The sequence below is a fragment of the Nyctibius grandis genome, chromosome 5 (assembly GCF_013368605.1).
Source record: "Nyctibius grandis isolate bNycGra1 chromosome 5, bNycGra1.pri, whole genome shotgun sequence".
Classification (NCBI taxonomy): domain Eukaryota; kingdom Metazoa; phylum Chordata; class Aves; order Nyctibiiformes; family Nyctibiidae; genus Nyctibius; species Nyctibius grandis.
The window spans coordinates 46,255,994-46,269,535 of record NC_090662.1 but is presented as its reverse complement, the minus strand read 5'-3'; the positions used below and the strand labels follow the sequence as shown (position 1 = coordinate 46,269,535).

At 38.9% G+C, this 13,542-nt stretch overlaps 1 protein-coding gene across 1 annotated transcript in view; it reads right to left on the bottom strand.

The window, feature by feature from the left end:
* Positions 1–13,542, bottom strand: part of NAV3 (neuron navigator 3) — a 269,185-nt gene that overhangs the window by 122,666 nt on the left and 132,977 nt on the right. The window contains 1 exon segment of the mRNA XM_068400337.1: positions 5,451–5,566. Within this exon segment, the coding sequence (XP_068256438.1) occupies positions 5,451–5,566 (116 nt within the window).

The window sequence follows — 13,542 nt, the reverse complement described above, 5'->3', positions numbered from 1 at the left end:
CAGACATATGTGTACATCATGGACCAAGGGCTCAGCACAAAGAACACTGAATTTATCCTTCTGCTTTACCACACTTCTCTGTTGGGCATCATTTGACAAAACACAAAATTGCAATGCGGAAAATGCTCAGGTTTCTTATTGAAGAATACTTTTATAAAGGTCTTCCCTCCTTTTTAAATGAATGAAATAGAGTAAGAAGCAAATACATCTTTCTAAACTAAGCACACAGTATCGGAGACCAGAGGAGAGCAAATGTCATGACAGAGCATTATTCCCCAACTACCTTGCAATTCAATGTATTCCCCATACACCACACAGGAATATGTTTAAATCAAGAACAACACAGAGAACTTCCCCAAACCATCACAGTCAGTGTAACGTATGACCTTATTTTTACTGTCTCTTTCATAAAAGGAATTATAAAAATTATTTTAAGAACTAATAATCTAGGGACAAATTTTCCTGTCAGATAAGACTTTCTTTGAAGTCTCAGTGCATAGTTTGGAGCCTTTGAATTATGTAATAGATCTGCAAATGCATAAGATTATGAATCTCTTCAGCCAAACTTAATTGAAAAAAAAATACTGTAAACTATTTCCACACCTATTAATTAACTATTTCTTTCAGAGACCAAAAAAAGCAGCACAGTAAATATATATGCTAATCCTGCCATTGATATTGGCCTATAACTCTTAAAATTACTCTTTCATTTCTGCTTCATCCCTCAGATTTTTTTATAATTAGTCAATATTTGCAAATTCATGAATAATTATTCAAACACTTTGCATTAAGCTCTTTGAACATGTAAACACTTGTTAAAGCCAAACACTGTCACTGATTTCATAAAATAATACTTTGTAGTTACTGACATGTACAGTTTACAACAGAATATTAAATAATTAACTTACTGACATCCTTCTCCAATAAACTTGCAGCAGAGACTGATAAATGTCACAGCTACTACAAGTAGGAATACTGGGTAAGAACATCTGAACAACTTGTTCCTACTCATACCATGAAAAACAAGAGCCAAACTTGATTACTTTATTAGCCCTTCTATTCATTCTCATTTAAAATCCTGTCTATAAAGTTATACTCCACTTTTGCAGACACATAGATACTGAGTAGCCTTGTTGAGGCAACGGGTACATAAAGTACATGCAAGAAAGAGTGTTCATACATGACTGCAGTACTGGTCCTTATTTAAGACTCACAAATTTCGGTCTGGGATTTCCTGGACAGAAGCCTACACATCTGTGTGCCAGATGTGCAATGAGTCTACCATACGCAGAACACACCAAAACTACTGCACAGGTGACTCGTGCCTACAAGTGGGACCCATTTAGCGTGTGTACAGGTATCACTGGCACCATGCATGCAGAGAGCAGCCAAGGTGTGCAGGAAGCCTTACACCTACTGCGCATGAGCTGTACCACTGATCTGCACATGCACCATGGAAACATCTGGGACTGCTCTGGCTGAGCTGTGGAATATTCAGGGGAAAAAAAAAAAGTAGGAAAAAAGTCTGAAGCACTTTAGATCACATCTGGAACAAATTCCTAGCAGAGACAGAGGAACAGTGAAGAAACTCAGATTTACAGTAGCTCTACCAAGAGGCAGAACTGGCTTTAGGCATAAGCCACGTGGGAAATTACCTAAGGCAGCAGATTTATGGGGACAAGTTAAAATAAAGAGATTGTTCTGTTTATCAGGGCAGCACTTCTGGGTCCATGCCTACACCAGCCTCACCATTTCCCTCACCTTCCAGCACCACCCTCCTCTCACAGCTGCAAAAACTAAGTGATCACTTGCACAGTAGTCAGCAGGAAAAAAATAGCTTACACTCTGACCTTGCCCCATCTTTTCAGCAGCTCTGAGCTGGAAGACAGAAGAGGTTTTAAAGGCAACCAAGTCCCTTACAAACAGGGAGGAAGACACAGCAGAGGAGAGCTGAAAACTACACCTACAGCTTCTTGCTTTCCCTGTCCACTTCCCTATCACCGGTGTTGAGACAGGGGCAAAGGAATGTGAACTGCCTTTCTGGGCACAGAAAACAGAGCCACAACCGTCCACCACTAGAGCAAGGAAATTAGCTTGGTTTTGGTATCCTGAATCACTCAGGAAGAATGGTGCCTGACCAACCACTCCTAAATCTTTTTAAAATTTTGTTGTTCCCATCCAAGTTTTGCCTATATTGTGGAGAAGTCTTGCCATGCTTACAGCATTAGTTTAAGATTGATTGGATGATTTTGCCCTGAAGTCGATTAGGAGCTCTGATATGATCTGCTTGCCTGGTTATGAGAGCAGTAATCTTCAGCCAAGAGACAACAACAAACATGAGTTTGTAAAGATTCTGAAGGCAGAGAAACAGTTTATACAATGATATGGACTAACATATCTTAGTCCTGAGCAGTTTAGACTAATGTAAAGACTAATGAAGCAGAAACATAATACAGGTGGGACAGCAATTATGAACTCGCTCCTACAAGCTGTTTAGTCATTTCCACAGATGTTTAGTCCCTTGCATAATCCTTATTGCCTACCAATATATTGTGCTAGTGTGTTTGGCTACCAAGTTGCAAAAGAAGCTTGAGATAATATAAAGATGATGTCCATCCATAGCAGCCATGGAAGATTTCAGGAAAATTATAACATCCAAGTGAAAGAAATTCTGGATTCACCTCTTAACACCCTGGACATAAGTGACTACATCAAGGAAATAACCCTTGTTTATCTCCTTGCTGATACTGGTATAACCCCTTGATCATACCATAATAAAGATGTTGCTAAGTAACAGAATTTATAGACTCATAGAATCATAGAATGGTTTGGGTTGGAAGGGACCTTGAAGATCATCTAGTTCCAACCTCCTGCTATGGGCAGGGACACCTTTCCACTACACCAGGTTGCTCAAAGCCTCATCCAATCTGGTCTTGAACACTTCCAGGGAGGGGGCAGCCACAACTCCTCTGGGCAACCTGTTCCAGTGTCTCACCACCCTCACAGTAAAGAATTTCTGCCTAATATCTAATCTAAATCTACCCTCTTTCAGTTTAAAACCATTACCCCTCATCCTATCGCTACACGCCCTTGTAAAAATTCCCTCTCCCGCTTTCCTGTAGGCCCCCTTCAGGTACTAGAAGGTCTCCTTGAAGCCTTCTCTTTTCCAGGCCAAACAACCCCAGCTCTCTCAGCCTGTCTTCATACGAAAGGTGCACCAGCCATCTGATCATCTTCATGGCCCTCCTCTGGACTCACTCCAACAGCTCCATGTCCTTCTTATGTTGGGGGCCCCAGAGCTGAATGCAGTACTCCAGGTGGGGTCTCATGAGAGTGGCGTAGAGGGGCAAAATCACCTCCCTCGACCTTCTGGCCACACTGCTTTTGATGCAGCCCAGGATACGGTTGGCCTTCTGGGCTGCAAGTGCACATTGCTGGCTCATGTTAAGCTTCTTGTCAACCATCACCCCCAAGTCCTTCTCCTCAGGGCTGTTCTCAATCCATTCTCCACCCAGCCTGTATTTGTGCTTGGGATTGCCCCGACCCACGTGCAGGACCTTGCACTTGGTCTTGTTGAACTTCACGTGGTTCGCACGGGCCCATCTCTCAAGCCTGTCAAGGTCCCTCTGGATGGCAATCATCCTTTTTCAAGGCTAATCCATCATGGAATATCTGAATGGCCATCACACTAGGTTTTTTTCCCATGCGGGTTCACCAATGACAGAATCACCAATGACTTGGTTATAGTTCACCAACACAGACAATTACTTATTCAGCAAATGTAGTACTTGATCCATTCATTCTTTTTGCTGCTAACAGCCAATTATGGGTGACACACATCTGTTTTCCTCTGTATACAACAAACTGTAGACCACATTTTCGCAGTGGTTCTGCTTTGCTGCCTGTTATGTCAGTCAGCTGCTAATGCCAGAGTCTAAATAATCAGACCAGAAACATCTCTGATGTCTAGTGCCCTTTGTGCCATTTTCTTCTTTTTGATGCTGTTCCATTTCTGTTCAGAACAGTAAAAGGCCAGGAGACAAGGTATCCTGTTTGATCATTTCAGCAGGTACAGAATCGATATTATTTTCTTTTAGCATCTCTGTGGATAATTCCTTGAAACATCTTTTGATTTGTGTTTCAATTATGCTCTTTATACATGCAAGACCAATGAGTCTGATTTCTGAATTAATTAAAAATAATTTTTTACTTTAATTTTAACAGGCATGAGTCACCTCTAAGGAACATTTCACCGTGTTTCAGGGTGACACATTTATCACAAAAGCTGGCTGTGCAAATAGGGGATGTTAGACTTAGGAAACTTCCAAAGAGACTGAGATAAACCAGAACAAAATCTCAGTTTCAGTGTGAGTCAGCTGAATGCCAAGGCAGTCCCACAAAGCTTGGGCATCTGATTTCCCTTCTGGTGGAGAGATAATTTTAGACTGATGTGTCAAATGAGTGCTTTAAGTGAGTTATATGTGTAAGAAAAAACACAACTCATGATAAATCCATTCGAATGTTAAAAAATTGGAGTAAAAGCGAAAAACTACAGGTTAATCCAGTGGGAAAAACTACAGGTTAATCCAGTGGGACAGGATTTCAACTTTTATTCTCGTAAAAATGATAATAAGAGTAAGGATGCTAATGAAAAACACGAAATAACAGCAATAAAAATACACCCCAAAACCCCAACAAAACAGCTCTGCAGAAGAGTCCCTTTGAAAGTACTCCCACACAACCCTGCAGTGCAATTCAGTCCTGATGAGAAAGTCAGATGTGACACACTTTGCTTTTTTTGTATCCATAGGCAGAGTTACAGCTAGATTCTGGGTTGACGGAAATCAGCATGGCTCTGTTGACTTCAGAGGAATTATTCTAGTATGATTAAAAAGAAATCCCCTCACATTTGTAACCTAATAAGGACTTTACTCCAGGTTTACAAGGAATTCCAGAACACAACCTTTAGCAGCTTAGCTCTAGCAGCAGCTTAAAAGCCAGGTACAATAGTAAGGACTTGTTTGTTTTCTGAGTATAGATTCATTTATAAAAGCAAAATATATCTTACGTAATTTATGTCTCATTTGTGATGTTATGATTTAATTTGGTGATCTTAAATGCAATTGTGCCAAACATTCTGAAGTTGACTTTCCACCGCTCCTCTTGGAACATTCAGCATGACTGAAAAATAATAATGACTTGAAACCGTAGCTTGTGAAAGCCCAGTTTCTGCAAAATGATGAAGAGGATATTTGAACAGAAGGAGCCAGTTCAGATAAGAGAACTGTACATGCGAAGCACTAACTCTGTGTGACCCAAATTTTCTGCATATTTGATACCACTCATGAATAGAGGTCGGAAGTATTATTTCAACCCGTTGCAAAGCTCCTGGTAAAAAACAGATGAAAACAAAGAAGTTCACAGGCTTCTCCTGACTTATTGTTACTCACCAGATATTTCCTCTAGGCACTGTTTGGCAGTCTTACTGAATGACAAATCCACTTTAGTAGGACTGGTACAGGAGTCAGCAGGTGGTAAAGAGGTACTGTCATTTTCTGAGAGAGTTCTGAAATCAAGCAAGAAGATTGATTATTATTATCTGTCACTCATGTATGAATGGAAACAAATGTTACTTGCAACTCCACCTAGAATCCTACCACTATACGGTGAAAACAACATGAACGTCACATTCTTACTGTGTTAGTTTGACTCCAGCTACACAAATTTGCAAGCAACTAGGAGCTCTGTCTCTCTCTTCAAGAACAACTCGGAGTTAATGCTGAGACATTTGGAGCCATTTTGTTTCCTTACTTGTTTTCAGCAAGAGGTGTCAACCAGATATAGGCAGAATCCATTTAAATTGGTTAAGACACATCCCCGCACATATATAAAGGAAATGAAAACTTGTAATTGCTGAAATATTAAGCCCGAAAGGCCATGTGGGAAGAAGCTTATGCAAGGGTTTAATGGAAATCTGGCCCAGCTATTTAAATCTATGTGCAGCTTCTTTTGATAACGTCCCTTGTATAACTCTGGGAAAATGGGATAATAAAACTTTTTCCATTAACTTGCTAACAAATAGTCCATATTTTCTGTGATAGTACATTTCTGTGGATATTATTGATAAATTATAATGGTTAGCCTTTGTTGAATACAGTTATTTACTGTTGCATAATATTAAGTAGCAAGAAATACACAAGCACAGGGATTATAATACAAAATAGGTCACAGAATTATTGTCTCTTCTTAAGGAACAGCTGTAGCTTCTAGCTTATGCAGGAACTGTTGAACCACAATGCCATTAAATAGCAACCTGTACCACATTTGTATACAGTAAAAGAATACATCTAAAGATACACTAGCCACTTTTCGAAATAAAATGGAAAAGTCATAGAATCATAGAATGGTTTGGGTTGGAAGGGACCTTGAAGATCATCTAGTTCCAACCCCCTGCCATGGGCAGGGACACCTTCCACTAGACCAGGTTGCTCAAAGCCTCATCCAACCTGGCCTTGAACACTTCCAGGGAGGGGGCAGCCACAACTCCTCTGGGCAACCTGTTTCAGTGTCTCACCACCCTCACAGTAAAGAATTTCTTCCTAATATCTAATCTAAATCCACCCTCTTTCAGTTTAAAACCATTACCCCTCATCCTATCGCTACACGCCCTTGTGAAGTCTTCACTTAGAGCATACGTTCTTCCAGCTTTCCTGACATGAATAGCACAGTCAGTCTTTCGAAGTTCTTCAGGAAGTTCACTTTTTCAGAACTTCACTTGACCAGGTCACATCACACCTTATAGAGATATACCAAATACCAATTAAAACACATTTCCATTATTCAGTATTTTGTTGGGGTTTTTTTTTTCCCATTTTCAAAAACCTGTTGCAGCTATAACCAGGTAGAGAAGTTGAAAAACACTGTGAGAAGAGATACTTCAAAAGATTTCCATTCCAAATTTTAGAAACTGATTGGTGGGATTAATTGCAGCACAAAATCCAGTTTCTGGCACATAAGATGGCATGTAATGAATCTAAGACTTAATGTAAAAACACTGAATAACAAATACCATACAACACTAATAACTTAAAAATGTTTCATTTAATTTGTAGAAAGAAAATCATGGAAACACAAACCAAATGTAAATACTATGAGGTTTTCTTAAATTTACAGGCAGCCTGAAATAACAGATCTAAGAAGCATGAAATGTCCCTTTTATCTTACTTGAAACTTGAAAGTTTAAATATAACGTAAAATAAATGTGACTTGCTATCAAAACAAATAACAAAGAAACTGCTGTAATGACTTAATTTAGCTTTTTTATGTTTAATTTGGTAACAACATCAGTGATTCTAATTATCCAGGGCAAGAAGAGAAATCCCAAAGAGGACTATGGATTTTGCAGTAGTTAAAGTTCTGCTTACTTGAGAAAAATGGTTATTTATTGTGGAAGTGATGGGACAAGAGGCACCTGCCCAGCCCTTGGGCACCCATGATGGACGTACCCCAAGGAACCTGAGGATGGGGCCCTCATCAATAGCTCTTCTCCCACCAGGCTTCCACGGGGTTGCCAGCTGCCAACATTTCCACAGCAGCCCCTGCCTTTTGGCGCATGATGGCAAAGGCCCTGATTTTTTCCTGAGTCAAGCTTAGCCCAGGTGGGCTGAGAATGGTATAGTGGTGAAAGATTTCAAAACCATGTAGGAGCCCCAGATCTTGGGGAGTAAGAAGGTTCAGGTATAGACTGAGTGCCTAAAACTTCAAGTTTTCAAGAATCATAGAATTGTTTTTGTTGGAAAAGACCTTTAAGATCACCAAGTCCAACCGTTAACCTAAAGTTGCTTTGCTCTAGGCCTGTCACAGGGTGTGATACATTGGAAAAAGTATGTAAATGTCTCTTTGCTTAGCTCAGCCTTTCTAGTTAAAAAAAAAAAAAAAAAAAAGGAAGGTGAAATTGTGAGATTTGTCTTCCCCTGTACTTCTAGCTTTTACTTCTTTCTCTGGGCCATATTAATCCTATGAATGACTCAAGTGATCTCTGCAGGACTGTAGCACAGATTAAGCTCCAGGCAAGCAAACAGCAAATTAAAAGATCTTCTTATTAACCTTACACATTGGCCTTAATGAATGGCCCTCTATCCTTTACCTATGCACAGCCCACTGCCTTTAAAAAAAAAATTAAATCCTTACATCTCTCTTGACATCAAGGAAAGTGAAAATAACGTCAGTTTAGTCAAAGCAACCCTATTGACATTTCTTCCAGTGCTGTGCATCTGCAGTACAGGTTAATTTAGGCAACTGTCATGAAAACAGGACAATCTGTTTTCTATTTTAATCATGGCAATCAGAGAATACATTTATCCCCAGCCCACTGAGTTATATGCTACCTATTTGTAAGAGCATCAAACTCGCTTAATGGGACAAATCCTGCTCTCAGTCACACCTGCACAAGCTCATTCAGTTTGATTAAAATGAGCCTGTACAGGAGTAATTAAGAACAGAATTTGGAACACTACTTAATAAGCTGTCTTTAATGCAGTCATTCATTTCCCGTCTTTAACGAAATAGCCAATCTTTGATAAACACAGATAACATCAAAGATTTGTTTGGTTTTCACTCGACATTCCGAAAGATATCAGATGAATATGCTGGGGTTTTTTCCATCAACTCTCTGAGGTGCAGCTGTCTTGAATGTGTATCACTGTCAGCGTAACAGACTGACAGGACCACATCTGGAATATGAACAGTTTGATCACCCATGTTCAAGACGTGAGTTAAATTGGGAGCAGCTGCAGGGAAGGGCTACTTGGATGTTCATGGGGAAGAAGAAACCCTTCTGAAGGGAAAGAAAAGAGAAAATTTGGTTTAGCCTTGCAAAAGAGAAGGAAGGGGATGGGATTATTCCCTCACATATTTAAAAAGATCAATAAAAAAAGAGGGAAAGCAACATTTTAAGTTAAAGGACAATATTAACAAAGTAATAAATGGATGCAATCTCATCATGTGGGTTATAAACAATTTCTAACAATGAGATGAATGAATTTCTGGACGAACTTTCCCATTGGAGTAGTGGGGATTAACTTGTTTAAAATAAAGCTTAGTTGGTTTATGAAAGGGTTAATATGGTTGCCAGTGACAGAAGACTGGACAGAATATCCTTTTTGGTCCTTTATCCTACATTTTACTGGTTATTTAGTCAAAGGAATAAGGCCACACTTGTCTGTATGGCTATTTCAAAAAATAACTTCAGATCATAAACAGCAAGCAACTGAATTATCAAACTACTGTTTTAACTCAGCATTCATCAAGTATGTGTTTATAATGATTTCTTCACTTATTATCCTCCTTCCCATCTCTTATGCCAACACCTCTACACTGGAAACTTTTCTTGCACAATTGCTTAAAAAAAGGCATAAGAGAATGGGAGGATTTTTCTAAACACTGTGTTTTTGCTACAAGTAAAACTGGTGGGTGGCATTGTTTAGTGCCACCTACGATTGCAAAATTTTGATGGTGACTGTTGTTTTATTTTCACAACAGTAATGTAAATAATGGAAATCAATAAAGCACTGCAGTACAGTAACTTTGAATCACCACATTTTTAAAGAAAGAGCTGCAGTGTGTTTAGCAGCACAATCTATTATTAACAAACACAATTACCTGATAGAATGTCTTTTACTGAAAACTTACTTTTAACTCCACAATCAGTGACCAGAAGTAGCTTCTAGTCATTAAAACTGGACATAAATATGGCTTCAACAAACCCTGCAGATGCTGTGTTTGCAGGATCCTTGAAGAGTAGTTTTAATTTTTTCTCTAAGCCAGTATAAAAACATCCTGAACAGGCAGCTGGGATTGAATTTCACTGTGCCTCCAGAGGTGCAACCAGATTATAACCTCCTTCCCATCTGTCACAGCTCTGCACTTCCTATGCACCCTTGAAGCTCTGCTCTAGTAATAGAAGAATTGTTTCAATCACCATACAGGAAGGAGATAGGAAGAAGATTTTAGTACCTGGTAGCATGTTTATTTATTACAGAATCACAGAATCACAGAATCAACCAGGTTGGAAGAGACCTCAGGGATCATCGAGTCCAACCATTGCCCTGACACACCCTGTCAACTAGACCATGGCACTAAGTGCCATGTCCAGTCTTTTCTTAAACACATCCAGAGATGGTGACTCCACCACCTCCCTCGGCAGCCCATTCCAATGTCTAATAGCCCTTTCTGAGAAGAAATTCTTCCTAATGTCCAACCTGACATTATACTGGTATTTCCTTTCTCTGCCTATATTTAGTGAACACTTCAGTCCTCACAGAAACATAAAGTAATTTAGATCAGAAAGATGTTCCAGATGCCATTTGGTCCAATGACCTGCTCAAAGCAGATCCAGTTACATTAAGTTGCTCAGGGCCTTATTTGGTTGAGTCTTGAACACGTCTGAGGACAGAGCTTCCACAATCTCTCTGGGCAGCCTGCTCCACTGTTTCACCACCCTCAAGGTAAAAATATTTTTTCTAACTTTTAATCGTCATCTCCCCTGCTGTAACTTGCATCTGTTATCTCTTGTCCTTTCACTCTGCATTTTAGAGAAGAGTCTGGCCCCATCTTCTCTACACCATCCTGTTAGGTAGCTGAAGTCACCAGTTTCTTATTCTTCAGGGGCAAAAGGAATGCCAAAGTGGTTTTTGTAGTCCAGCATTGATACTGAAAGAGTATCTCTGCAAGGTCTCAATGCAGACAGTGCTGAAACTTCTTCCAGATGTCGCTATCATTAAACTACAAATTTAGCTGAAGAACTGAAATTTAAGCAATGCACAACATGAAAGTGCAGCTCAGGATGATGAGTGGCCAGCTAATTCTCTGCAGCAGTTTCTATCCTTTCAGCATTTCAGGCAATAAGCAATTCCTGAGCACCTCAGCCCTTGGGATTTGGGCACTTCAGATTCTATATTCCAGCCATGGAAAAGAGACTCACTAAGCTCCTACAGTGGTTACTGAAGGAGTCAATAAAATAAAACTAAACTGCAGTACATGCGTCCAGTTACAACTCAACATTCTCCTATTGAAATATTCCTTTACTGTTTGAGCAATCTCACACCAACGTTGTTGGCAATTGCCAACATATCACATACTTCATGCAGGGTTATGATGATTTGCATCCACTACAGATTTGCCCCATGGAGTGAGGTGATATTTGTGTTACTCCTGGGACTACTAGTTATGTTTTCCATTTTGTGGAAATAGTGCAAACTTATACAATTTGGCTCACAAAAAATAAAGCAATGATTGCATATGCAACAGGCTCTTCTTTGTGCAAGAAAATGTTTGGAATTACAGGTTCTATTACACTTTTGAGCAATTCATTGGAAAGCTAAGAACTCCAAATACTGAGCAATTAAGCTGTTATTCTCTTGGTAAGATTTTAGGAGAAAAATTCACACTTTTTTTTTTTTTTTATCATTGCCTCTTTTTTTCCTGTTTTCGTTGTTACAGAGCAAGCACTGAACTTCTGTGTTACTCTTCTCCATTGGAAATTTAAGCACCACTAGGAAGATAACTAAATTCTATGGACACTTTCAGTATGAGTCAAAGGGACTCTGGCAGATAACACAATTTCTATCTTCCTCCAATCCTGTCTATGGATAAGAATGTGTAATTTAAAGTTGTGGCTAGTATACTTTAAACAATTACACAGTCTCTTACACCTTCCTTTTAGTTGTTTTTCCTGCTTTATCTCTCTTACCAAGCTTTGTGGCAAGTAAATTACTTCTGCTTCAGCCTTTCTTATATCAGTTGGACCCCACAGTCAACTTCAGAGGGGACACATAAGGGGCTATAAATAACACATTCACAAACGCATTTGAAAATAAATAATCACTTGCTGCGGAGGATGGAAGAATTTAAATGATACCCATCTAGATTACCTGAAATACAACTCTGACTGTTGCTGCTAATCTTTGAAGAGAAGTAATAATCCCATATGAATTTCCACGCCATGGTGTTTAAGATGCATAAAAATACAGTGTGATATCAGATAGGACAAAACACCAAGAGTGCAAAGCTGAATAGCGCAATACATCATTTCAGAACCTCCTAGTGAAACAGTATTTTCTATCTGTTGTCCATTAATAAAAATACCCAACTCCTTGAAAACATAAGTGTTGATAACTGTTATAGCATTGCATTCTCTGTTTTAGCAAAATGCATGCCGGCCTCAAAGAATCTCATTGGAATACTTTCTTTTACTCACAAATCTACTTTAATATCCTCTGGGGTAATAATCAAACATTGCAAAATACATTATATCTGCAGGTATCACGAACAAACCAGAAGAAGCACTAGCTTACTTATCCTTGTGTCAACAGCCTAAACTCATCACAGTAGTATATTGCCGCATTCTGCAAGATTCTGGATATAATGCACTATGTTGCTACTAAATTGTATTGCAACTTTTTACAAGGACTGCAGTACAAATGTACAGAGCCTAGATATTCCTTCTAGCTGTAAAAACTTAGTCTGAATGGTAACTATTGTTTATTAACTCATTGGTCTGTACAACTGTTCTAGCAGCTAATAAGCACACCTGAAAGTTCTGTGTATAAATTGTGGTGACTGCTCAGAAAACAGTTATGTTTAGAAGCAAGAAAGTGCAAATATAGAACCCCAGCTTTATGCACACTTCCACTTGCCATATGTCCACAAAAATAAATATGCTGACTTTGGAAATGTGGATATTTTATCCTTGGTTATATTTATATTCTTCTATGAAATCATTGTGTACTATTACAAAGCCCTTGAGAATTATAAGGAATGTAGTTACTGTGTATTTTTGGGTCAGATTCTGCTCTCAGTTACAGAGATACACATTGAAGTAACCTCATCAAAGTCGGTCTATTACTCTGGGTTTATGGCGTTCTGAGATCAGACCCTGTCTCTGAGAATTTTATTTTCATGCGAGATTTAACTTCAAATGCAGTCTCCTTTGCTGTTTGTTTGAAGCAAACAGATTATTATTAATACCAAATTTTAGTGGAAGATGCATGCTTCTATCGCCCTTTAAAATTCAAAATACATTTTGCTTTATGATGAAGCTTAAAAGAACAACAAGATATCTCCATCATGCAATGAAATGGCATCAATATGTCATAAAATTGCCATTAAATAGCTCATACATCTGAAGGCAAAGCACAGTTTCTTTTCCTCTCTCCTTATATATGCACCCTAACACATATGTAGGCCATCCTATGTACCATGCTGCAAATATTCTGTATCACTGAGGTTATTCCAGATAGTTATAAAGAAGCATGCATAATAAGCACATTCAGTGATACATTTAATTGAAACTCAAGAGGTTACCCACTGCATATCAGAATAAATGTAACCTAAATTATGCCTTTTCCCCCTCCCATATGGTTTTCTGAACTGCTTTTGTTCAGAATTAACTTAAACAGTTTATCAGTCATCCAGATTTGTTTTGAAGTTATGTTTAGTTGTGTGTAACAATATATATATTCCCTCAGAGCCTACTTCAGCACC